General features: G+C 56.8%; 2 protein-coding genes across 7 annotated transcripts; one reads left to right on the top strand and one right to left on the bottom strand.

Annotated features, from left to right (window-relative positions):
- Window positions 1-929: 929 nt before the first annotated feature.
- Window positions 930-12,689, bottom strand: HEMK1 (HemK methyltransferase 1, mitochondrial release factors N(5)-glutamine). Of its 6 annotated transcripts, none has more exons than XM_025885362.2 (12): window positions 12,582-12,688; window positions 11,647-11,790; window positions 11,141-11,519; window positions 10,757-10,848; window positions 10,338-10,431; window positions 5,882-6,016; window positions 5,492-5,556; window positions 4,218-4,267; window positions 2,711-2,819; window positions 1,764-1,859; window positions 1,499-1,612; window positions 930-1,347 (listed from the first exon to the last, which is right to left on the bottom strand). In XM_025885362.2, exons 3-12 carry the CDS (start codon window positions 11,366-11,368, stop codon window positions 1,254-1,256), a joined length of 1,077 nt encoding a protein of 358 aa, XP_025741147.2. In that variant the 5' UTR covers window positions 11,369-11,519; window positions 11,647-11,790; window positions 12,582-12,688; the 3' UTR covers window positions 930-1,253. The 6 variants fall into 6 exon arrangements, with proteins under 6 accessions (XP_025741147.2, XP_025741148.2, XP_073757397.1 ...); XM_025885363.2 differs by having other exon boundaries at window positions 11,179-11,519; XM_073901296.1 differs by lacking the exon at window positions 1,764-1,859 and having other exon boundaries at window positions 12,582-12,689.
- A 1,215-nt stretch (window positions 12,690-13,904) lies between these two features.
- On the top strand, window positions 13,905-23,023 carry CUNH3orf18 (chromosome unknown C3orf18 homolog). Its single transcript, XM_025885670.2, has 5 exons — window positions 13,905-14,612; window positions 16,224-16,611; window positions 19,484-19,509; window positions 20,061-20,208; window positions 21,447-23,023. Exons 2-5 carry the CDS (start codon window positions 16,378-16,380, stop codon window positions 21,525-21,527), a joined length of 489 nt encoding a protein of 162 aa, XP_025741455.2. The 5' UTR covers window positions 13,905-14,612; window positions 16,224-16,377; the 3' UTR covers window positions 21,528-23,023.
- Window positions 23,024-23,238: the final 215 nt, after the last annotated feature.

Raw genomic sequence — 23,238 nt, 5'->3', positions numbered from 1 at the left:
TGGAGGGGGGTGGGAGGGATGAGGTGTCTGGGTGATGGACACTGGGGAGGGTATGTGCTATGGTGAGCGCTGTGAATTGTGTAAGACTGATGAATCACAGACCTGTACCCCTGAAATAAATAATAAGTTATACATTAATAATTTTTAAAAAGGCAAAAAACAAAACAAAACAAAAAAACAAGAAAAAGAAAGTGCCGGTGGGGTGAGCCAGCTCGGTCTGCCATGTTCCTCAGGACCCAACCTGATGCAGGGTCACATCAGCACCTGCCAACTTGGAGGTCTCCTGCCGCCGTGCGCAGGAGGGCTGGGCTTCTAGGCCTCCAGGAGGCCACACATCTGCACAGACCAGAGCGGGGCTGGAGGTCACAACCAGGTGCCCGCTCTTCGGGGCTTCTCGCTCTCCCCAGCCCCAACCAGGGACAGAGGGGTGATCGGAAACTCCAAGATCAATTTGGAAGGAATGTTTTAACCAAAAGCTACGGTAATAAAAAGTAAACATAAACCCTGCTCACTCCTCACTGACACAAGCCTTCCGTTAAATAAACGTGGATGTGTGATACCAGAACAGTGCAGGCCCTCAGCCCACTGCCCTCCAGCAAGCAGGCAGCCATCTCTGAGCTGAAGCTCAGACGACATTCCTGTGCTCAGAGCCTAGGCCCAGTCAGGGAAGTGTGTGGGAGCACACCCAGGGCAGTGGAGGGCTAAGTCAACCCCCAGGAGTGAGCTGCGCAGTGCCAAGGCCCCTGGCATCTAAGGCCCAGGAGGGGCACCCATGTGCCTTTTTCCACGCCGTGTTCCCACACCCCCATTAGGTGGGAGACTGATGGCCAGCCCTGCTGGGGTAGGAGGAAGCTCCTACCCCCAGCACTGCCTGGGGACAAGGGGTCAGGCGGCCCACAAATCACAGTAACAAAACATTAGATCACTACTTGTTGATCTCTCGACACTTTATTGGCCCTATCTCCCAACATCCCCAAGGCAATTCCACCCACAGAGACATTGAGCAACCTGCCCTTGGCAACGCTGATGGGATGGAACCAGACCGGGAAGCTGGGTCTGCTCAGCTCTGGGCCAAACTATGGATGCCCCTGTTCTGTGCCACCCCAGGAAAAATATCCCCACCCTTGCTTCTACCCCCAAGGCTCCTAGAACGTAAAGAAACGTAGAATGGCAGAACCGTGGGAAATGTCATAAGCATCTGGGTTGTGGAAGGTACCATCACCTCCCTCCAAGTGGCTCTCCAGGAAGAACGATCAGCCAGGCACTCTGGCAGCCTGAGGCCCTGGCCAGGCATCCGCGGGGCAGCCACGCTGTTGCCCAGACCTCCGGATGTGCAGGAACCGGGGCCTAAGGAGACAGGGGCAAGAGGCTGATTCCTGCCTGGTCCCAGGGGATGCGCAGGGTGGGAACGGCGCACTCTCCCTGCAGCCCCACAGCCGGAGCTGCGGACAGCCTGGGTAGAAAGACCAGTGTGGTGGTGGGGGTGGGCAGAGCTCACCTCCCACAGAAGTCCCTGCGCACAGCCACGAGACCAAGGGACAGGTTAGGCCGGCTCTGAAGCCAGCTGCCAACAAGCTCTGGGTGTCTTGGGTCCACTTCTAAGAAAATGCTCCTACATGGGGGAGAGATGGGTCAGCTCAACCAGGCAGGGTTGGGACGTGCACTTCTGCGTTGCCTGGACTGGGAGGGGTAGGGTAAGAATGACTATTAGGGCAGGCCCAGTACACACTGGGACAGACCCAGGAGACCTGCCCTATCCATACCCAGAGTCCTTCAGGAGCCAAGGTGTCAGGGCCAAGATGTGGGTAATGATGTCCATGCCCTCTTCCCCACCATCCAAGGCTAGTGGGTCTTCGTAGCTGAAGGGAAAACAGAGGAAGGTGAGAGCCTCTGAAAAGTGTGGAAGAGAAGAGCAGGGCCCTCCACAAAGGGGCCCTGTGGAACTTACACTCTCAGCCTCAGAAAATCTGAGGGCCCAGAAGAGAGGGCCCCCAAATAGCAGCTCTGATTCTCTTACCTCCTACAGGTAGCACCCCACCAGGCAGTGCTGGGCTGCTCAGTGAATCCCACTGACTGATAGCAGGGCATGAGGGTCTCCCCACAATAAGGCTGCTCCTATGCTTGGTCTGGGGAGGCCTGGAGCTGGCCCAGAACACTCCTGAAAACCTAGAAAAGGGGAGCCAGCACCCTGATCCACATTACCACTGCCTGTCCAAGGACTTCTGGGCCACCCCTGGTTCTCAGACCGTTTGAGAACAGGACGGTTCAGTGCAAAGCCTGGAGTAGGGTCTTAGTCCCAGCTTTCCTGCTAAGCCCCCACATGACCTTGGACCAGACATCTTTCCTCTCCGGGCCTCAATCTCCTGTAAAATGATGTACCCATCTGAGCACCTTCTATGTATTCTAGACCACATCTGGTAGATGAGTCATTGCTAGGTCCTCCCCATGGCCCTGCAAAGGTCTACCACTCCCCTTTCAAAGGTCAGAAATAAGGCTCAGAGAGGTTCTGTGATTATCCAGTGGTCTTCAGTGGGAAGGCAGAAGCTGTACCAAGTAGGTCTGTGGGCTCCAGAATGAGCCCTTCTTTCAACATCGCTGCCCCTTTCAGTCCCTTCTCCCTCCCTGTACCTCCCAATGGTGTAGTCCCCCAGGGCAGACACATCCTACTAGGCCCTCTCAGGCCCAGCCTCCCTCCCACCACACCCTGCACCTGCGGATCTCAGGGGCCAGCTGCTCCATGTCTTGGTGGAAGATGTAGGGAGGGTTGCTGACGACCAGGTCCATGGGGCCCCAGGGCAGGAGGTGCGCCCAGCTCCCCTCTACAGTCAAAGGGAACACAAAGCAGAGAATGGATGGTAGCTCTACCTGCCACCATGTCCCTTGGGTAGTCCCTCTCCCCAAGCCACACCCTGGGCCTATCTCTGGACCTGATAACCCAGGCTTGCAGATTAGTGCCCAGGGTCCCCAGCCAGCAGACTGGTCAGGAGCATGTACACTCTGACATGGCAGGTATTCCCCTAGAATATCCTTGCCCTCTCTTCTTCCTGTCAGAAACCTCCTCAATAGGGCGCCTGGGTGGCTCAGTTGGTTAAGCGACTGCCTTCGGCTCAGGTCATGATCCTGGAGTCCCGGGATCGAGTCCCACATCGGGCTCCCTGCTCGGCAAGGAACCTGCTTCTCCCTCTAACCCTCCCCCCTCTTATGTACTCTCTCTCTCTCTCTCATTCTCACTCTCAAAATAAATAAATAAATCTTTAAAAAAAAAAAAAAACCCTCCTCAATAAGCAAAACTCAGTGCAAGTGCCACCTTCAGGAAGCCCTCTCTGATTGCTTGGGCAAAGCAAGAGCCTCTGTCCTCTGCAGCCCCACTGGCCCTGCCATACACTGCCTCCTAGCCAAAATGGACTGAGTGTATGGAGGGCGTGCCTGGTTTCAGTCAGTCAATCCCTGGCAACTCTGTTTCCTGGTTCCGTCCAGATGCCATGTGCTACACCAGGTGTACCACACTCTAGGGATGGCACATATGAGGCTCAAAGATCCTGTGGATATGTAATGCAGCCAGAACCAGAGCCAGAACCCAAAGACACTCTGCAAAGGTGTGGCTGAGCTGTACCGTGTCCGGGCCAGACACAGGGGCAGGGTAGGCAGGAGCTAAAATATTAAAGTATTTCGGTCCTAAAGGCTTTCTCTTGAGCTTCTGCTTATCTCTCAACAACAAGCAAGACCTAGTTAAAAACTCATTAGTTGGGCGCCTGGGTGGCTCAGTTGGGTAAGCCACTGCCTTCGGCTCAGGTCATGATCCTGGAGTCCCGGGATCGAGTCCCACATCGGGCTCCCTGCTCGGCGGGGAGTCTGCTTCTCCCTCTGACCCTCTTCCCTCTCGTGCTGTCTCTCATTCTCTCTCTCGAATAAATAAATAAAATCTTTAAAAAAAAAAAAAAACTCATTAGTTATGGGGGGTTCAGAAAGTAAGAAAGACCCTGTGGCCGGTCCCTGCACGGGTCAGGTCAGCCCACAAGGCAACAGGGACTTGCCTGTCCTCAGCAGGGATTGGTCTGAGATCCCCCATATGTGTACGTGTGTGTGTACACGCGCACATGGGCATGTATAAGTGAATGGTGGGAAAGCCCTCCTTCCATTTCTGCAGAGTGCCCATCCACCAAGCAGCACCAGTGCCCAGGATCCACCCCCCCAGGGAAGGCCAGTAGGGAAGATACCTAAGGTCACATCGAGGGGAACAATCCGAATTCTGTCCAGCAACCGAAGCCTGGAGAGATGGGAAGTGACGTGAGCACAGCAGAGACTCCTACCCATGGCTACCAGGACTACGAGAATAAACCCTTCTTGGACTGACAGGTCTCTGGTGCCCACCGTCCTTCATAACCCTGTGGGATCCATGCCAGGCCGCCCCACCCCACCTCCCCTTTCTTTTTTTTTTTTAATTTTTTTATTGTTATGTTAATCACCATATATTACATCATTAGTTTTTGATGCAGTGTTCCATGATTCATTGTTTGTTCATAACACCCAGTGCACCATGCAAAACGTGCCCTCCTCAATACCCATCACCAGGCTAACCCATCCCCCCACCCCCCTACCCTCTAGAACCCTCAGTTTGTTTTTCAGAGTCCATCATCTCTCATGGTTCGTCTCCCCCTCTGACATACTCCCCTTTTCTTCCTCTCCTGTTATCTTCTTCTTTTTCTTTTTTCTTAAAATATGTTGCGTTATTTGTTTCAGAAGTACAGATCTGTGATTCAACAGTCTTGCACAATTCACAGCGCTCACCGTAGCACATACCCTCCCCAATGTCTATCATCCAGCCACCCCATCCCTCCCACCCCCAACCACTCCAGTAACACTCAGTTTGTTTCCTGAGATTAAGAATTCCTCATATCAGTGAGGTCATGTGATACATGTCTTTCTCTGATTGACTTATTTCACTCAGCATAACACCCTCCAGTTCCATCCACGTCGTTGCAAATGGCAAGATCTCATTCCTTTTGATGGCTGCATAATATTCCATTGTGTATATATACCACAACTTCTTTATCCATTCATCTGTCGATGGGCATCTTGGCTCTTTCCACAGTTTGGCTATTGTGGACATTGCTGCTATAAACATTGGGGTACATGTACCCCTTCGGGTCCCTACATTTGTATCTTTGTGGTAAATACCCAGTAGTGCAATTGCTGGATCGAACGGTAGCTCTAATTTCAACTGTTTGAGGAACCTCCATACTGTTTTCCAGAGTGGTTGCACCAGCTTGCATTCCCACCAACAGTGTAGGAGGGTTCCCCTTTCTCCACATCCCCGCCAACATCTGTCGTTCCCTGACTTGTTAATTTTAGCCATTCTGACGGGTGTGACCCACCTCCCCTTTCTTAGGAGTGGAAAGCAGACATCAGTGAGTAAGGTAACTAGGAATTGAGAAGAGGCCCCAAAGCTGGACTTCCCCAATCCTGGCCCTTTTTACCCCTGTCCACCTACCTTTGAGCATTCTCCTGGGTCAGGCAGATGGCAGCTTCTCCTTTATCCACGGCAATGACTCGGCTCTGCCCCAAGAACAAACGAAGGGCACATAGGAGGCAGGGTGCCCAGAGAAGCCAGGCCTGGATACCAGAGCTCCCCTCCATCCCCCTACCAGAGAGGAGGGAAATACCCAACAGCTGTCCCCTCTTTGTAGCCAGGGTCTGGCCAGACAAAAGGGGATGGGGGCTGTGACCATGACGGGCTGGGGGCAGCCCTGTCCTCCCATGTCTGGCCACCTCCCATCAAGTGCTTCTAGCAGAGATGGGGGGGGAAGGATCAGTGGGAGGGACAGTGAGTGGCAGTGCCAGCCTACACAGGTTGGGGCACAGGGATGCAGAGGGGGCTCACCTGGGGAAGCTGACTCAGCAGGCTGAGGGCAATGGCTCCCGATCCGCAGCCCACCTCCAGGATGAGGGGGCCACCTTGGGCTCCCACTGTACAGGGACTCTGGGCCACCTCCTCCAGCACCCATTCAACCAGCTCCTGTGAGGCAGAGGGGTCCGAATCAGAGTCAGTGCCAAACTGGCCCCCCTGGGGGTCTTGGTACAGAGGCCCAAGCATGGTTAGGCCCTGTGTGAAGGTAGAGGGGTGGCTAAAGCCAGACTGATATCCATGTCAGGCCGTGGGTAGATCACTCTGCCTCTCCATGCCTCAGATTCCCCATCTGTAAAACTGAGCAACTGAGGATAACCAAACTCATCGGGTGGCAGGGGGATTAAACAGAACCACACTCATGAAACAGGGATCCCATTCCCAGTATACGGTAAGTGTTCAATAAACCCCAGCGAGGCCCTTTACAGACAGCCTCCCATCTTGTGCTCATGGCAATGCTAAGAACCATACCTGATGGTCCCTGGCCACTTCCTCTGTGACTGGCCCTGCTTCCAGAGCTTTCCCTCCATTAATCTGTTGGATCCTCACAACCAGCCATTGAGGAAGCCAAGTCCCCTCCTGGAGCCCAACTTACAGCTCACAATTGCTAATTACCAGGAGCTGGATTGTTCCCAGTTTCTTCACAGAGCTGGACTTAGGACACTCCCAGGGAGGTTTCTAGACCAAAAGGAAAGGGAATTCCCTGGGGGTGGGGCACAGTAGGGAGAAGACAGTCCTGCCTGAGCCCCATATCCAAAGGGACTATGGTATACACAGGGCACAGGTTAAGCGGGCACGATGTGACAGGAGATACCTGACTGCACCACACCTGTCTCGGGGGCCAGGGGACACTTCTAAACAGTGTCACTTTGGAAACAATAGGCTTTCAAGTCTTGTCCACCATCTGCCACCTGCAGAGACTGTGCATGGAAGCCAACAGAGGGTAGAGGTGAGGGTGGAGGGCTGCTACCGCCCAGAAGCCAACTGTTTCTAATGAGCAGTGGAGTGAGGGCCCAAGTAGCCAGGCATGGAGCTGGGGAAGGGCAGTGTGCTTCATTCTCAAAGGCAGCCAGCCCTTAGGAGAGGTCGCTCTACTTGGGACTCCGGGATCCCAGGCAGGGCTGGCTCAGGGAATGGGCAGAGGGATCAGCAAGTGGGTGCTTCCCTCATCTATAAAGAGATCCGCCTCCTCCGGAAAGGCTTCCTCACTCCCTGCCAGGCTCTCTCTCATGGCTTTCCTCACCATTGAGTCTCAAGTCTAGGATGCGGTTTGCCTCTCCCACCAGACTGAAGGCTCCATGATGGGAAGACCAGGGATCCAACCCATCACAGTGTGTCCCAGAGGCAAGGTCTGACCCTCAGGGGGCCTCTTGGCTACTTCCCAAGGGCTTGGCAAGCTCTCAGTGGTTGTGGGAAGCCACCCTGAGTCTCAGATCCCCCACCAGGTCCCCCCATATCTCCAACGTCAACAGTCAGGCTCAGTGGCTCCAGATCGCTCAGACCCATTTTTCACTTAAGCTCCTCAGTGCTGAGTCCCAAAAGGCATTTCATCCTTCCAGGCCCCCCAATCCCCAGAGCAGAGAGCTCACCTGTCCCCAGGGTAGCAAGTCCAAGGCACGTAGAACTTGGCCAGTGGGTCCGACGCTTTCTATTCCCCCCACCTGCTCCCACCAGGCCTGTACCAGGCACTACTGGAGAATTTAAGGGTGCTTGCAGCAATCTGGGCCCTCAGTGTTGGGACTGACATAGTGCAAGCAGCCTAGGGCTGTGGTGGAGACTGTGGTCTCAGTGCTGAGGCCATGTATGAGCGGCTGGTAGGAGAGCTGAGACTTGTCAGGGGTGTGAGCATCTCCTGGTTTCCTGGCCACAGATAGACCTACTCTGGTTGGAGAATGACCTCTTGGCCAGCCTCCTCACAAAGACACCCTTGACCTGAGAGACACATACCACATACATGAACAGCCACCCCGGGCAGCATGTGAAGCTGAGAGACTGAGTGCCCACTGCCACCAGTGCCCTCTGTTACACTCCAGAGGATCATCTTGGCTATGGGACCACCTGGGGTCTAAGGGTAGAGACCACCCACAGAAGTCCAAAAACTCTCCTCTTCACCAAGTGAAGATTCTCCAGCCTCCATCAGTCTGAAATTGGTGGCTCTTTAGGGAAGGCTGAGGGCGCCTGGGTGGCTCAGTTGGTTAAGCGACTGCCTTCGGCTCAGGTCATGATCCTGAAGTCCTGGGATCGAGTCCCGCCTCGGGCTCCCTGCTCAGCAGGGAGTCTGCTTCTCCCTCTGACCCTCTTCCCTCTCATGCTCTCTATGTCTCAAATAAATAAATAAAATCTTTAAAACAAAACAATGTTTAGGGAAGGCTGAAAGCCAAGTGGTCACAGACCCAGGGCACCTCCTCCAGGTGAATAAGGGAAAAATCCAAAACCATGACGGGATAGGGATAGGAGGGAATGTGGGGAACAGGGAGCTTTTGGCTCTGCTGGAGCCACTGTCTCAGCAGGACCCTATACCCCCTCAAAAGGTCGGCCCAGGCCTCAGCAGGACCTGCGTGCTGTGAGCACCCTCCATTAGGATGCTCTGCGTGGGCAGCCCGAGGAGGGTGGCATTGCCTCCCTCAAGCCAATCACAGACAAGGCATTGAGCCTCCTACACCCCACAGAGCCTCACCTCGCCAGGCTGGATAAGAATGGTTCACACTCCCAGCCTTGGGTTTCCCACTGTACACACTGCCAGGCTGAGGACTGAGCCACCTTCCCGCCCACAGGGAAAGCCCAATTCATCGGGCCACATGCCACCTACAGCTTCGCATTTCTGACTTCTGCCCCCGTCATCAGACACTGCCCTTCGGTGGATGGAAAGAACACAGGCACCATGATCTCTTCCCTGCCCCCATTCTCCCTACTCCCTGCCACAGGCCACGTCCTCTCAAGTTCTTGGTAAAGCACCCCCCAGTGCGGCTTCACATTGGGGCAAACCTGGCAAGTTCTCAGAAATGTCTGTACAGTGAGGTGAGGACCTGGCCTCCCAACCACAGCCTCCCTCTCCATCTTCCCTCCCCCTCCTCCTTGCAGCAGAGCTGCTCTCCTGGCCCAGACCCACACAAGAATGGCGGGGGAGGCCCCACATGGGAGCCAGAAGTCCACATCCGACGTTCAGAACCCTGGAGCGCATGGCTGGTGCCGGGTCAGCCCTGAGGGGATTCAAAGGTCATCCTGGTTGCTTCCCTCCCATGCCCTGACCCTTGGCAGCCTCAGGAGACAGTGAGTGACCTCCCAGCCAGAGGTCACAGGCTTGGGGAAGACACACAGTAGCCTCCCAAGAGGCTACAGGTGGCAGGCCACATCCTGCTCCGGCTCGCTGCACCCCATCCCAGCTCGTCCAATCCCAGATGGGGTAGCCCCATGGGAGGTTTGGGGCCCTGACCCAGAGTCAGGAAGTCTGAACGCTGCCCCCATTCTCCTCCCCTTGGCAGCCCTGTGACTTCAGGAAGTTCTCAGATTCCCTACTGTCCCTCCCAACGCTGGGCTGTAAGGCAAGGACCTGGCTTCTCAACCACATGATGTGGAAGTGCATGTGGTCAGAGGGTTTCTCGGCTGGGCGAGACAGGCTAGGAAAGTGAGGAGGGGCTCTGGGTCCCTTTTTGGGCAGGTGAATGAAGGCTGATCTTTCCCAGGAATGGTTGTATGCCTGGGTACCTTTCGAGAAACACCCCTCCTCAGAACCTGGTGCCCTCTAGCTTGCCCATCAGCCCACACACGGCTCCATTCACCTGCTCTGCTCTCTGTCACTCACCATTCACCTGCTCTGCTCTCTGTCACTCCTTATAAGGTCAGGGGGAAGCCCAAGAAGGGCCACAGAAAGCATCTCTCCCAGAATAAGGGTGCCTCACCCAGGGACAGCATGCTAGGGCCACACAATCCCTAGTCCTAGTAATTTGAGGGACAGGAGGGGATTACCTGACCAGACAGTAGATCTAGGAGGACTGCCAAGTCACAGATTCCTTCCACAGCCTCCCTAGTCCGAAGGCCCAACCCTCTTATCATCTGGGTCCAGAGAGGACAGTGACTTACCTGAGGTCACATAGCTGTACCAGGCCGCAGGGTGTCCAGCTGGAACCCTATCCACTTCACCCATGCCTCCTGAGGAGGAGGAGGGCATTTTCCCACCATGGATTGGGTAGGCCAGGCCTGCGTACTGGGGCAGTGGCCTGAGATGTGAGGACAGTCAAGGAGGCCAGCAGGAGACCCCTGCACTCTTGGCCCCACCTACCCAGCCAACCAGGACACACCAGTATGGAAGAGCAAGGCCTCTGAGAACCACAATCATGGGGTCCCAGCACCCCCTGGAGGAAGTCCGGGGCAAGACAGGTGCCCTAAACACCACCCTCAACTCCATCCTGCCCTGTCCTACTGGCACACCTACCTCTGTTTCCGGGCGAGGGATGAACACTGGGGGGGCCATCTTCAGACTGAGTCCTTGAAAGTCCCACTCCCCGAGGATGTACTGCAAAGGCATCCTGCAGAGGGGGCAGCTGGGTGATCAGTGCCAGAGCCTGGACCAACAGGACCATGACTGGGTTGAGAGATACCACTTGTGGGATACCAAAAATGTCAGGTCGGGTCATGCCTCCTGTGCCCCAGGACTCTGCCCCAAGCCAAGGCCTTTCCTCCCTCCCTTTTTCCTTTCCATTCGCATGATCCCCCTCTCATCAATACTCCATACCAGTACCTCCCCAGTCGTTGGATACTTTCCTCCTTCCTGACGATGAATTAGTCGGGCTGGGGGAAACCAGACACCTGTTCCCCACACAGAGCCCTCAGGTCTGGCCCATGGGTGCTCACCTTTGCAATCGGCGGCTACTCAGCTCCTGGATGCACTGTAGCTGCCAAGAGGTCAGGGGCTGGGTCCAAAGTACTGGTCTCAGGCTCTGAAACTGCCCCACAGAGAATGTGAGCAGCTGGCTCCCCAATCTAGGGGCCTGACCCAGGTTTATGTGGACAATGCCTGTGGGCCCAACATTGGCCACCTTGGTCATCCCTGGACCCCTACCGTCTGACACACACTGTAATAGTTCATTGGATGAATGAATAAGTATCTACCTAAGACATTCCTTCAGAAAATTCCCATCACTCTCAGCACTCTCAGTGGGGCAGAAAAGCCCAGATGTTCTTCCCCAGGGTCCTCCCTCCCCCCTCTTCTGCCCTCTTGACAACTCTGCACTTAACTGTTTTGGCTCCAAGGACATGAGCCACGATGTACTCACTGGATGCCTGGGCCTCAGGGATGCCCCTCTTCTCAAAGACTGCAGTCCAGTGGCTGACCACCTCTGTGGCATTCAGTGGCCCAGCCAGAGGCAGATGGGGTTGCCATGAGCTGAAGGCCCAGCCCCTGGTGCCTCCCCTCCTCCCAGGGCCAGACAGGAGGGCCCAGAGCATTCGGCCCCCAAGCTCCATGTCTCCAGGAAAGACTTTCCTGAGCGCTCCCAGGTCCCTAAGTCTTCCTTGTGATATCAGCTGCTGAAGATGATCACTGGCACCAACCAGGTGGAGATGGTCACAGGCTCTGACTCCTCAAGGTGGCTTTGGTCCAGATGTGACTGCCACCCTGGGAGAGGAAGGAGAACCAGAAGAACAGCTGAGCCTAATGTGACCCACTCCCCTCTGACCTGCTGCCTGAGAGAGGGCATGCTCTTGCTCTGCTACTTCCTTAACTCCATTAGACCTTCACCCACCTATTTGATTCTTCTTGTCTTGACCAGTTATGTTTTCTTCAAGTTTTTAGCTGAAGTGGGCTGAAGCCAGAGCTCAGTCCCTGGCGATGCATCCGGACCCAGGCTTGAGGGTTGAACAGATCTGTTCCACCTAGTGTGTGTGACCTTGGGAAAATCATCATTTCTAAGTTCCAGTGTCCTCCTCCATGAAATGGGGAAAATAACACCAACTCCATTGCAAGCAGTACGTTAGACAATGAATACCAAGGGCCTGAGAGCCGGCTCAACACACAGAAGGGACTCAGTGTTACATGCTCTTAACTAATATACAAGACAGAGAAGGCTGCCTTTGCTTGGGGGGCCTTGCTTTTGACATTTTGCTTGTATTGTGACTGATATGTATGCTAAAACTCTCCGTCCCCACCTCCACTTGACCCATAAGCCTAAACATCAGCATAAATTCCCAGGTTAAAAAAAAAATTGACAATTTTTGTTAACTTTATATTTAAGATGTCACAAACAAGGTTTACCAGAAGGTTTAAAATCAGTGGCTCCCTTTCCCTTCGCACGGACCAAGGTCCAAACTAGCATGTACTGAGCACCTGCTAGGTGTCACATCTTCAAAAACAAGCTGGGAGGGAAAGGAGGCTCCAAGTGAGAAAGCGACTTGCCTAAGATCACCTAGCTAGAACTGCCCCAGGCAGGACACAACCCCCGGTCCTCCGGACTCCAGAGGCGGCTCTGACCACTTGAGCGTTGCCCCAGGAGGAGCCGAGGCCCGAAGTCAGGGATGCCGCTTCCCTGTCAGCTCTGCAAGGCATCGTTAATGACCCAGGCGAGGTCGCCTCTCCCCGAGCCTGTTTCCTCATCTACATAACGCGGGGTGGGGGGGGGGGGGGTCCCAAGGGTATTGCAGTCCAGGGGCCCCCGTCCCGGTTCCCATTTCTAAGGCATACCTGCCTGAAGAGTTACCCCGCCCGCCCTCCTGGCGGCAGAAACTGCCGGGGCTCGGCTCCCGGATGTGCATGACCCGCGGTGCCCTCCCTCGGACGCCCCGCTTCCGGGGTCGGTGCGTCTGAGAAAGGGCTCGGGCGGATCCAGCAACCCCCCAGCTCCAGGGTTCCTAGGGCTCCTGGGTTCCAGCGGACTGCTGGGTAGGCTATGAAAGCCACGCGGGCTACGCCTGCAGCCCCACGGGTGGGAGAGTGCATGGATGTGTGGGAGGTTGCTCCCTAGGGGCCAGGGCCCTCGATTCTTCCAGAAGGTCACAGAAGGGACATGGCTCCAGCCCGCGAGGACTACGCGGACCTGGCTTTTGGGTACCCGGCCGCGGTGGTGTGTTGTCAGTCCGAGCGGGGGCGTGTCGCCAGCCAGCTCCGGGTTTGAGAATTGGGGCGCGAGATCCAGGGGCGTGGTCGAGCGTAGCCTCAAGGCCGGCCAAGCAGCACGTGGACGGATTCCAGTGTTGGGGGCGGGTAGCAATTTGAGGGTGGGATCCGGTGTCCAGGACTTGGCCGAGGAAGTGGCCCGAGTCGCGCTGGGGGCCAGGTGGCCACTGGAACCCGGGGCCGCTCTTGACCCTTTTGCTCCCGGGTTTTAGGGTTTGGAGCAGGGGACTCGAAACTGGACACAGGAGACTTGTGTTCGATTCCTGAGTGTTGCCAGCTCACTCTGTGGGCCTCAGTTTCTCCTACAAAATTCATGGCAATGTCCCACAAAGTGTGGCCTGCCGACGCCCTCCCCCACCAGAATCTATTGTTAACTAGATCACTTTTTTTTTAAAGATTATTTATTTGAGAGAGAGAATGAGATAGAGAGAGAGCATGAGAGGGGAGAGGATCAGAGGGAGAAGCAGACTCCCTGCTGAGCAGGGAGCCCGATGTGGGACTCGATCCCGGGACTCCAGGATCATGACCTGAGCCAAAGGCAGTCGCTTAACCAACTGAGCCACCCAGGCACCCTAACTAGATTACTGTTAACTAATAAACATGCAGTTTCCCCGGACTCGGTCCCAGACCGGGGCGGGGGGGGGGGGAGCCTCGGGGATCTGCATTTGTAACAAAAGCTTCTCGGGGTGATCTTCGTAAGATCCTTTGAGAACCCAAGGATTACAAGGTATCTGAAGGCCCCTCCCCTGGGACGATCGCGCCGTAGATGGAGGCTATTGTGAGGGGTATATGTAGCCTTGCCTGTGTCAGACTGCCCAATAATAATACCTCTCCAATAATAATACCAACAGCTCCCAACTTCTCTGGACTGAGCTACCCCATTTCTAACCCAGGTTGGGTGTAGTTCACCAAGAACCCTCTCAGTAGAGCCCATCTGAGCAGGAAGCCGAGCTCCAGGGAGGGGAAACATCTCGCTCTAGGTCACAAAGCAGTAAAGCGGCGAGCCAGAGTTAACGCAGGTCCAAGGACTCCCAGTCCAGGGCTCTCCCGGAGCCTCCAGCGTCCGCCTCCGTTTTGGGAGCACGAATCTATCTCGGCGGAGGTGGAGCTCCGCCCGAGTTCTGGTGCAGGAAGGGCTTGGCCACCCACGACCCTGTACCCGACTTCGGCGTAGACCACGGGTAGTGAGGGGTGGTCTCCACGAACCGAGACCCTGTGTCCGGCTCCTGCTGGGGGCGGAGCCAGATCCAGCGACAGGCGAGCCGGCCAGTGCCGGGCAGGCTGTGGGCCTGACAGCCAATCGGGAGCCGGGGGCGCGGAGCCGGCAGGGAGGCGAGGCGCTGGAGCGTGGGGGACCGGCGGGGCTACTCGCCTCGGCCCCACCCCCGCGGTGGGTCCAGGCCCGGCCTGTCCAGCCCCGGCTGGCTGAGCCGGCTCTCGCGGCTGCGGGCGGTGCGCTGTAGCGGGCCCAGCCCGCGGCTCCGGGCGCACTGGGAGGGCGGACCTGGGCCCGGACCCGCTGCCCCCGGCCCTGGCCTTCTGCCGATCGCCACCACCCCTAGCCTCTCCGGCTGAGCTCGGCGCCCTAGAGAGGATTAAGTAAGTGCTGAGGTCGCAGCTTCTGTGCAAGAATGGAGGAATCACCGAGTCGCAGAGGCGGGGATGGGGATTGGAGCAGGGAGGACTGAGGAACCTGGTAGAGAATGGTATGCGGGTTCTCGGAGGTCGCGGTGCCAACCCATCTCAGCCGTTTCCTTCTCTTGCCCTTTGGACCCTCAGGCAGTACCAGACAGTGATGAGCAGGGCCTTTTCTCTGCTTTGGACCGAGGAGTAAACAGAGCCCAGAGCAAGAGTTAAGGGTCTGGCCCAAGGTCATGTCTGGGGTCAGAGGCAGAGCCAAGAAAGAACCTGGAATTGCTGACGCGTTCAGCCTACCTGGAGAGAGAGAGGGCAGAGAGGGATGAGCACCCATATCCCTCTGCCAACCTTGCCCCTTCCTAAGGAGCCATCATAAGTGTGTACACACCTCACACACACCCATGCACCTGCACAGGAAGGCACCCCACATACACCCATGAGCTAGCACAGGGATGTATGTGTGCAGCCATGAGCTGTGTACCCCCCTCTCCCTAGGCCCACCCTTCTGCAGCGTGGCTGGGACCCCTTCCCACTTTGCCCTACCCAGAGCCTCTGGCCTGGGAGGAGGTAAGCCACACCCTGGTCTCCCCACATTTCTTACTCTCTGTTCCCAAGAGAGGAGGAGGGGAGAGGAGAAGCACCTCAGAGTGGGAGCTCCATGCTCCCTGCTTACCTTCCTTGTCCCTGGCAGCCCCTAGCTCCCCTATGGGGGTCCAGTGACCCCAAGAGCCTGCAGAGAAGCCCTACCAGGGGACCTGACTTTAGGCTCTCTCTCCTTCCCGTCTTCTGGTCTCTCCGCACCTGTCATCCACCCCCCGGGCCCCATCCCCTGCAAACACAGCCTGGATCACACAGCGGGCTAGGTCAAGGGGCTCCTGTGGCTCCCCCTTTCTCAAGTGTGTTGGCCGGGGGCGGGGGGGGGGAAGTCGATACACTGAGTGTTTACTGTAGGTAGGGGTTACGCTGAGCTAAGTCTTTTCTAGGGACCAGTTCATTCTGACATTTCAGTGACCTTATAACCCTGTGAGGCTGTGAGGGAGGTGGGGTATTGTTTGTTTGTTTGTTTGTGTGTTTGTTTGTTTTTAATCTTGGTCTTAGACTCAGAGGAACTGAGAACCAGAGAGGTGGAGTGACATGCCTAGGGTCATCTGACTCTTGGGCAAGTGTTTCCCTCCAGGAAAGGAAAACGCTGCGGTGTTTGTTTGTTTGTTTTCCCCAAGCAGGAGGTGAGGGATATGGGGAGCAGGGAGTGAGGGCGTGGGAAATGTGGGGAATAGGGGGCGGAAGGGTGGGTATTATGTAGGGGAGAGACTTTTTCTTTCTAACCTCCCGACTACCTTTCATATCTTCCAAGTATGATCACTATGTTATCATACCCTCAAAGAAGGGGCATTTTCACCTTCCTAAATCTACATGGGAACTGTACTTAAGTAAAGCACATGTCCTAATGTCCCCTGAACTTGCCCTTGCCCTCAAACTTTTATTTCCCCAGTACCTTCAGAACTTAGGGGTACTTGATCTCACCACTGAGTCCTGTCCTAAGCCTCGTGTTTTTCCTTCTTTCTCTTCCAGCACCCAGGGGACCGGAGAGCTCCCTTTCTCCTGGGAGGTGGCAACCTGGAAGTATAGCAGGGGCCACAGGCTGGGGTACTACCCATGTCAGGAGCGAGTTGGCAGGTTGACTGACCACGGGCAGTCTCTCAGCCAGGGCCCTCTCAGCATCAGCATGGACTCCAGGATCCTGCCTGCCAGGGGCTGGCTCAGCAGCCGCCCACCCACCTCTGAGCCTGACCTGGAGCCTGCCACAGAGGGGCCAGCCTCTGAGACCACCACCCTCAGCACAGAAGCCACCAGCTTTAATGACACCAGAATCCCTGATGTGGCTGGTGGTACAGCTGGTGTGGGCACAATGCTTCTGTCCTTTGGGATCATCACAGTGATTGGCCTGGCTGTGGCCATGGTAAGAGCTGGTAGGCTGGGGCTGACCCAGGTGGCTGTCGGTTGGAGGGGTGGGGGGACACTCTCATCAGAAGACAATGATAGCAATGATAGAATCAATGTTAATGATAGCACAGTCTTCCCCTTCTCCAGGGATGTGTCCACTGGAGACCAGAGGCGCTGCCTCCAACCGGAAGAACCAGAGGGGGTTCTGAGGCTACATGGCATCTTGAACTGGGCCATGAGGGCCACGGAGGAGTTGGGGTGGAGGGTGTTCCAGGTGGAGGGTCCTGACGGGTGAAAGTTTGGAGGCGGACAGGAGCTTCTGGGCACAGCAGGCAGGACCGTGAGGCAAGGGCGGGGAGGGATGAGCAAGAGTAGAGGCTAGAAGGCGATCGGAATAGATCACAGGCCACAGTGCGAGTGGGCTGCTCCGGGCATGGCAGGCTGCTGGCAGCCTTCATTCACTTGCCAGCTATTTCCCAAGCCCCTGCCCTGGACCGAACCTTCAGGTCCCCAGGGACTAAGGAGACTGAGGCCTGCCCGGCGGTTCTTACGGGGAACAGGAGATCGATAAAGCCAAGGATGCCAAGGGAAGCCCGGAGGGACTGAGTTGGGGAATTGAGCAGGAAGACTTTCTAGGCTAGGTGGTCAGGGACAAACTGAGGAGGCAAGATTAGAGCTGAGACCTGGCCCCAGGTGGAGGCCTGGCCCCAGTACCACAAGAAGGGGCAGACTTGGGCAGACCTCTGAACGGAGGTGAGCTGGGGTGAAGACTGAAGGTGTTCCCTGATAGGGGATATGATGTTTCCAGATCTGGTGTCTGTCCCTGCAGATATGGGCCCTCCCCCTAATCTGCTACACGACACTCAAAATGTCACTGAGGGACTGCTGGAGATGGTGCTGGCTCAGACAAGGAAGGGGGGAGGTGCACCTGAGGTCCCCCAGGGGCCCTGACAATGGTGGCATCCTGGCCACCGCCCCTCACAGGCTCTGATGGCCAGCCTTAGGTTCAGGACCACATTGTTCTGGCAAATAGGGCTGTGGATGGTCCATCCATGACCTGGCTGGAGCTGCTGTCCAGCCAAGGTTGCCATATGGGCCCTGTAGGCTCCGGATCGCCGTCAGCGAACAAGTGCTGGCCAGCAAGCAGGGCCAGGATGCACCACACAGAGCGAGCGGCCTCCTGGGGCGGGGGCGAGGCGGAGCGCCAGTGTTTCCCCATGCCACCCATGTGGCAGTGAAGCAAACCCAAACAGCCTTACCTCAGGGAAAAAGTGGGGTCTGGAATCTGCCCTTGCAACTCTAGGCCAGAGATTATGTCCCAGGAACTTAGGAGGACTCCATGATGCTTCATTCTGGAGGAACGTTCAGAGGGCCAGGGTAGAGGGCCTTCTTGCCCAAACCAGAGAGGTAGGAGAATTATGGGATGAAGGCAGTGGAGGGCAGGAAACAGCTCCTGGGCATTTGGGGACAGGTCCAGAGATGCTCCCTGAGGGCTCCCCATCGTGCCAGGCCATCGTGCCAGGCCACAACAGGGCCATGCTGGGTACCCGGAGGAGCAAATCAGTGCCAGGCTGTGTGCCTCACGGAGACCGAGTTGTATGGGTGGGCTTCCTGGAGGAGTTAGGACCGCAGCTGGATGGTGAGCCATAGGGAAGATTTGGAAAGGAAGGTATGTGGGAAGGTGCTGTTGGTAGCTGGGGCAGAGAGAACAGCAGGGGCAAGCCTGGAGATTGGACAAAGGCTCTGGCCTCTTGTGAAGATCCCTTTCTAGGACAGGGCCACAGGGCAGGGAGTAGAGGGAGACAGGGTGCTGGGGCTGGAGCGGCCGGTGCAGGGCAGGTAGGGGCTGGGTCTGAGACCTGGAGCTCCTCCAGCATCCTGCCCACAGGAGAGCAAGGGTATCATCCACGTGTGACCTCCTGGAGGGGATGGAGAACAAGGGACACCTCAGTTTCTTTTCAGGCCTTTGGGGTTTCCCAAGAAACAAGCAGCAGGAGGAACTCTGGGCCAGGCTGGAAACCGAACCAGATTCAAGCCGCGAATGAGGCACGAAGGGTGTGAGAGAGCCACAGAGAGTTAGGGACAGAGTCTAGGGGCACGGCTTTCCCCCAGGCAGAAGTGGTCATGCTCCTGGTGGCCAGCAACTACCAGTTCAGGCAACAGCCGGATGGTGGCAGGGGTCCCTGGAGTCCCTGCCCTAGTGGTCAGCCCCTTCTTCCCCCATCTCTCAGTGCTTTGTACAGGGATGTCCTGCTCCAGCCCAGAGCGCTTGGGTCTTGTATGTTTCCTCAGGTTGCCTAGGCCTTTATCTTCAAGTCTGTACAGTGGAGGTTAGGACCCAGGGGCCTTCCTACCTTCCTCCAGCATCTGGGTTCTGCCATTTAGTCTGGGCTGCTGTCCAGGGACTCGGGCTCTCCTCCCCAGCCCCTGTCCACTGAAGGCTATCAGCCTCCCATGGAAACCCCAGAAGCCCAGAGTCTTGCCTCAAGCACTGCCCTGCAGAGTCTGGCCACTACCTGTCCCCTGTTCTTTTTTTCCCATACATGGCTCCAAGCCTGGGGGGTGTTGAGAGGAAGGGGGGCACTGAAATCTTCCCCTCCCTCTTGGAGAGTCCAAGGCAGGTGCTGAGTGGCTGGAGCTGCAGTCTGTATTGGCAGAGAGAACGCAGGCCTGCTCCCCACTTCATAGCCCAGGCACCGTCAGCATCTGGTACACATCAAAAGGAAGCACAAATGCAGGATGTGTGTGTCCCTGCGAGGGAATCCCAGAGGTCTTGGGGACCCACAGTTCTCCTGTTCATCGGCCTCAGCTTGTCCCTTGTCCCAAGGAACTGCTGGTTAATCAGGGACTCCTTGCCCAGCCATCTGACACTGCTCCTTCTCTTGCAGGTTTTGTACATCAGGAAGAAGAAAAGGTAACTCCCCAGTTGCCACCCAAAACTGCAGCCTGTTGGCAGTGTTGGGCTGGACTCCAGGGGCCGTGGGTGGGAAAAGAGAGTCCCACAACCGTCGGGGCCCCTCTCCGTTGTCAGAGAGCCAGTTCCTCTTCTGCCCACTGAAGGCTGGGGTTGACGGCTTGCCCTTGGGGAGTGCTGAGCCACTTTTGCTCCACTGCCCCGAGCTCCAGGTCACTGACTCCCCGCCCCTGCCCGGCCCCCAGAGGCTGTGGATCACACAAGGGCCTGGCCTAGGCAGTCCCCATGGATCCCACAGATGATGCCTGTGTGGGCCATGGCCCCATCTGGTCCCAGGAGTGGGTAACTATCCATCTGAAGGGTGGAGGTGGTATACAAGTACAAAAAAATGTCTTTCATTTAATCCCAGGGGAAATCTGAGCGGGGGGGCGGGGGGCCTCCCCCAGCATAGCTGTGTGCTAGGACTCAGGCGCTTAGTGAGCAGGGCCTGGAGGGCTGGCGGGAGGGGAAGGGCCTGCCGTGCCCCCAGCAGCCTCTGCCCCCACCCGCAGGCTGGAGAAGCTCCGCCACCAGCTCATGCCCATGTACAGCTTCGACCCTACAGAGGAGCAAGATGAGCTGGAGCAGGAGCTGCTGGAACACGGGCGCGACGCCGCCTCCATGCAGGCTGCCGCCTCTGTGCAGGCCGCGCAGGGCAAGGTGGGCACTAACGGGCTCCCCCAGCAGCCTGGTCAGGACTTTGCCACCCCCACCCTCCCTCCCTTCTCATGCAGCTTTCCAGCTCCCGCCACGTGGTTGGGTGGCAGCTCTCAGGTACATAGGTTTTGTCAGGTTTGTTTAGAAACTGGTAGAATTTCTCCATGGCCACCCACAAACTGACTGCACAAGGCCAGGGCAGCCCTGGGATCCAGCTGGTTTGCCCCTGCTAGCTTCATGATCTTGGCAGCCCCCTTGGCCTCTCTGAGCCCCTGCTTTCTCGTCTGCAAGTGAAAATTCTAATTCTTGCCCTTTGTGCCCCTATGGCTTGGCTAGGAAAGCAGGAGAGAGCTGATGGGAGAGATTGCTGGGGGCTAAGAGCCTGGTGCCTTTGCCCCCCTGGGGGCCCATGTTTCCTGAGCCGGTTGTGGTGGGGGTCAGATTCTGGAAGAGCGGCACCTCTGAGTAGGTTCATGGGTCCTAGTAACTGACAGACCCCGGGCGGATGGCGACCCTAGCCAAACTTGCCTCTTACATCCAAAGGGTTGGGTACCTGTGTGGTCACCGGGCCAGAGCCAGTGGCCGGTTGCCACCAGCCCCCCAAATCCCCGAGGGCCAGAGCACCATGAGGAGGCCTGGTCTCTCCCTGACCCATGAAACCCCTTTGCCTTTCTCCTTGCCTTGGCCCCACAAGTTGCTGGGGGCATCTGGCCCTGCCAGAGGCAGAATTAGGAGACCGGACTCAGGAAGAGTCCACACTGGGAGTCCAGAGAACCCCTGGTTTTGCCACCAGTTCTGTGGCAACTGACCAGGATACATCCCCACTCGGGGTATTTGGGAAATCAGGCTGAAAACCTTGGTCCACCCAGCCCATGGGACGACTGACAATTCGACAGTTGTTTCCTGGGCACCTCCCTTGGTCCAGCCCCAGTGCTAGGGCTGGGGGGTGCAGAGGTGAGCCCCCTTCTGCTGGGAGAGAGGAGTGCCTGCATCGTTCATCCAGCCTCTAGGCGCACAGGGTAAGCGCGTGCTGGCAAGCTGGTGACGGCTGGGGGCGGGGAGGAGTCATCAGAGCCAGATGGTAGTTCCAGGCTGAGCTTGCAAGGGGGGCATTCCAAGCAGAAGGCATAGCTGGTGCCAAGCGCAAACAGGCAAACCAGGAAGCAAGGGTGGAAGTGACTGGGCCAGAGAGTACGTGGCCTTGGTCGAGGTCCCTAATGCCCTTGACTGTATCTCTGCAGACCACGCTCCCTTCTCAGGGCCCACTGCAGAGGCCCAGCCGGCTGGTGTTCACAGATGTAGCCAATGCCATCCATGCGTGAGTGGCCCGAGGACCGGCCCGGACCTCTGATGAAGACATCTGCCATCGTGCCCCTTGAGCTTGATTGTTAAGACCCACTCTCAGGACCTGCCCTGCTGGGGCCCAGCTGTTTCAAGGATCCACCTGCTGACTCTCTAGGCTCTAAGAGAGGGCCCTGGCCAGGCTAGACATCTGGCTACTGAGGTCTCCTGATCTGAGGGCCCTGGCATAGAGGGCATCCTTCGTATCAGGAAAGTTGAGAGCCACTGCTGGCTTCCTTGTGTCCTGCCCAGACCTGTCACATCACGGTCTGCTCCTCTAATGTGGAGGAAGTGGGGGGAGACATGGGATGGGAGGGGGCAGGGGAGGAGAGTAGAGAGGGGTTCCCCTTTGTCAGGGAGAGACATGTCTTTGGAATCTGCAGCCTCCTCTGGAGTAGGAAGGGGCAATCAACCAGGTCTTGGGGACAGGATGTGGTGGCACCTGGGAGAAGCCCAGGGATGGACTAGAGCTGCCTGGTGGGCGAGGATGCCAGGAAGAGGGCTGCTCCTACCTGGGACCCATCTGTATTTTGGAGGGTCCACGAGGCCTCCCAGCCACCCTCCCTGGCAGCCAGCCTCTAGCTGGGAGGTGGGGGAATAGTGTAGAGGGCCCCAGGCAGGTGCATGAATGTGTTCACGTGCAGGCATATGTCCCTGTCCTGGCACAGGGTAGGATGGAGACCCTCTGCATGGGCTCCACCCTCCAAGTCCACCCCACCCCTTGACGTGTGCAGGGGCACCAGGATAGGCCACTGTCTCTGCCTTCAGTGTTCAAGGACTAAAAGGAGAGGGAAGCCAAGGTGAAGGTCCTGCTGCCCACCACATCTCCTCACTGGGCTCTACAAGCCAGGGAACCGGCTTCTGCCAACGGTTCCCTGTCCTGGTGTATATGGGGGATCTAGGGTTGTAGGAGAGGCTGCTGGTCTGAGGGCAGTGGTCCCAGGCTGTGGGCTATCTGGGGACATTCCGACTGTGCCTGAAACGAGGGTGGGGATGGCCCCATGGGAAACAGACCTAATTTTTGATAGCACAGCCCACCCACCCATTGTCCACCCACCCGACACCCCTCAGGAATTCTTCTACCAGTCTGGGGCATCTGGACAAGGCATGGGACCAAGCCAGACCCCAAGAGCTGGGCAGCCTTCTCCTCTGGACGTGCATGCACACACGAGCATGCAGAGAAGCATGCCCCCCGCCCCCGTGCCCAGCCTCCCCGCCGTTGCTGTCCTCTGCTGGTTGGAAGGGGACACGGGGGTGGCAGCACATACCTTCTGTCAGGCAAATACCACGTGTCAGGAGGGGAGGGGCTAGGAGACCCATGTGGGGAAGATTTGGGATGTATTCCCTCCTCTCGATGCTCTAAATACATTAGCACTTGAACCAACTGGAGGGCTGCGGGTGATTTGGGACGCACAGATGCTGTAACGGAACTTGGCACCTCCATGTGAGAGCATTAAAGATGTAATTAAGATGTTTACGCGAAGAGAGTGTGAGCCTGTGACACTTGGGGTGTGAAACCCCAGGAGGGACAGGATGGGTTAGGGGCTGTGGGGGGCCTGGGAACAGTCACTTGGATCCCAGCAATGAGCGGGCAGCCCGGCTGGTTTTCCTCGATCTATCTGATGAAATGCCTCGGGCCCTGAGTTCAGGCTGCTCTGGGGCCTCGTGTCTCAACTGTGGAATGGGATCACA

Source organism: Callorhinus ursinus, unplaced genomic scaffold (assembly GCF_003265705.2).
Source record: "Callorhinus ursinus isolate GAN/ISIS: 27379988/994484 unplaced genomic scaffold, GSC_fseal_2.0 scaffold15, whole genome shotgun sequence".
Lineage (NCBI taxonomy): Eukaryota > Metazoa > Chordata > Mammalia > Carnivora > Otariidae > Callorhinus > Callorhinus ursinus.
The sequence above is the reverse complement of the archived record's forward strand: the minus strand, read 5'-3'. Positions and strand labels throughout refer to the sequence as shown.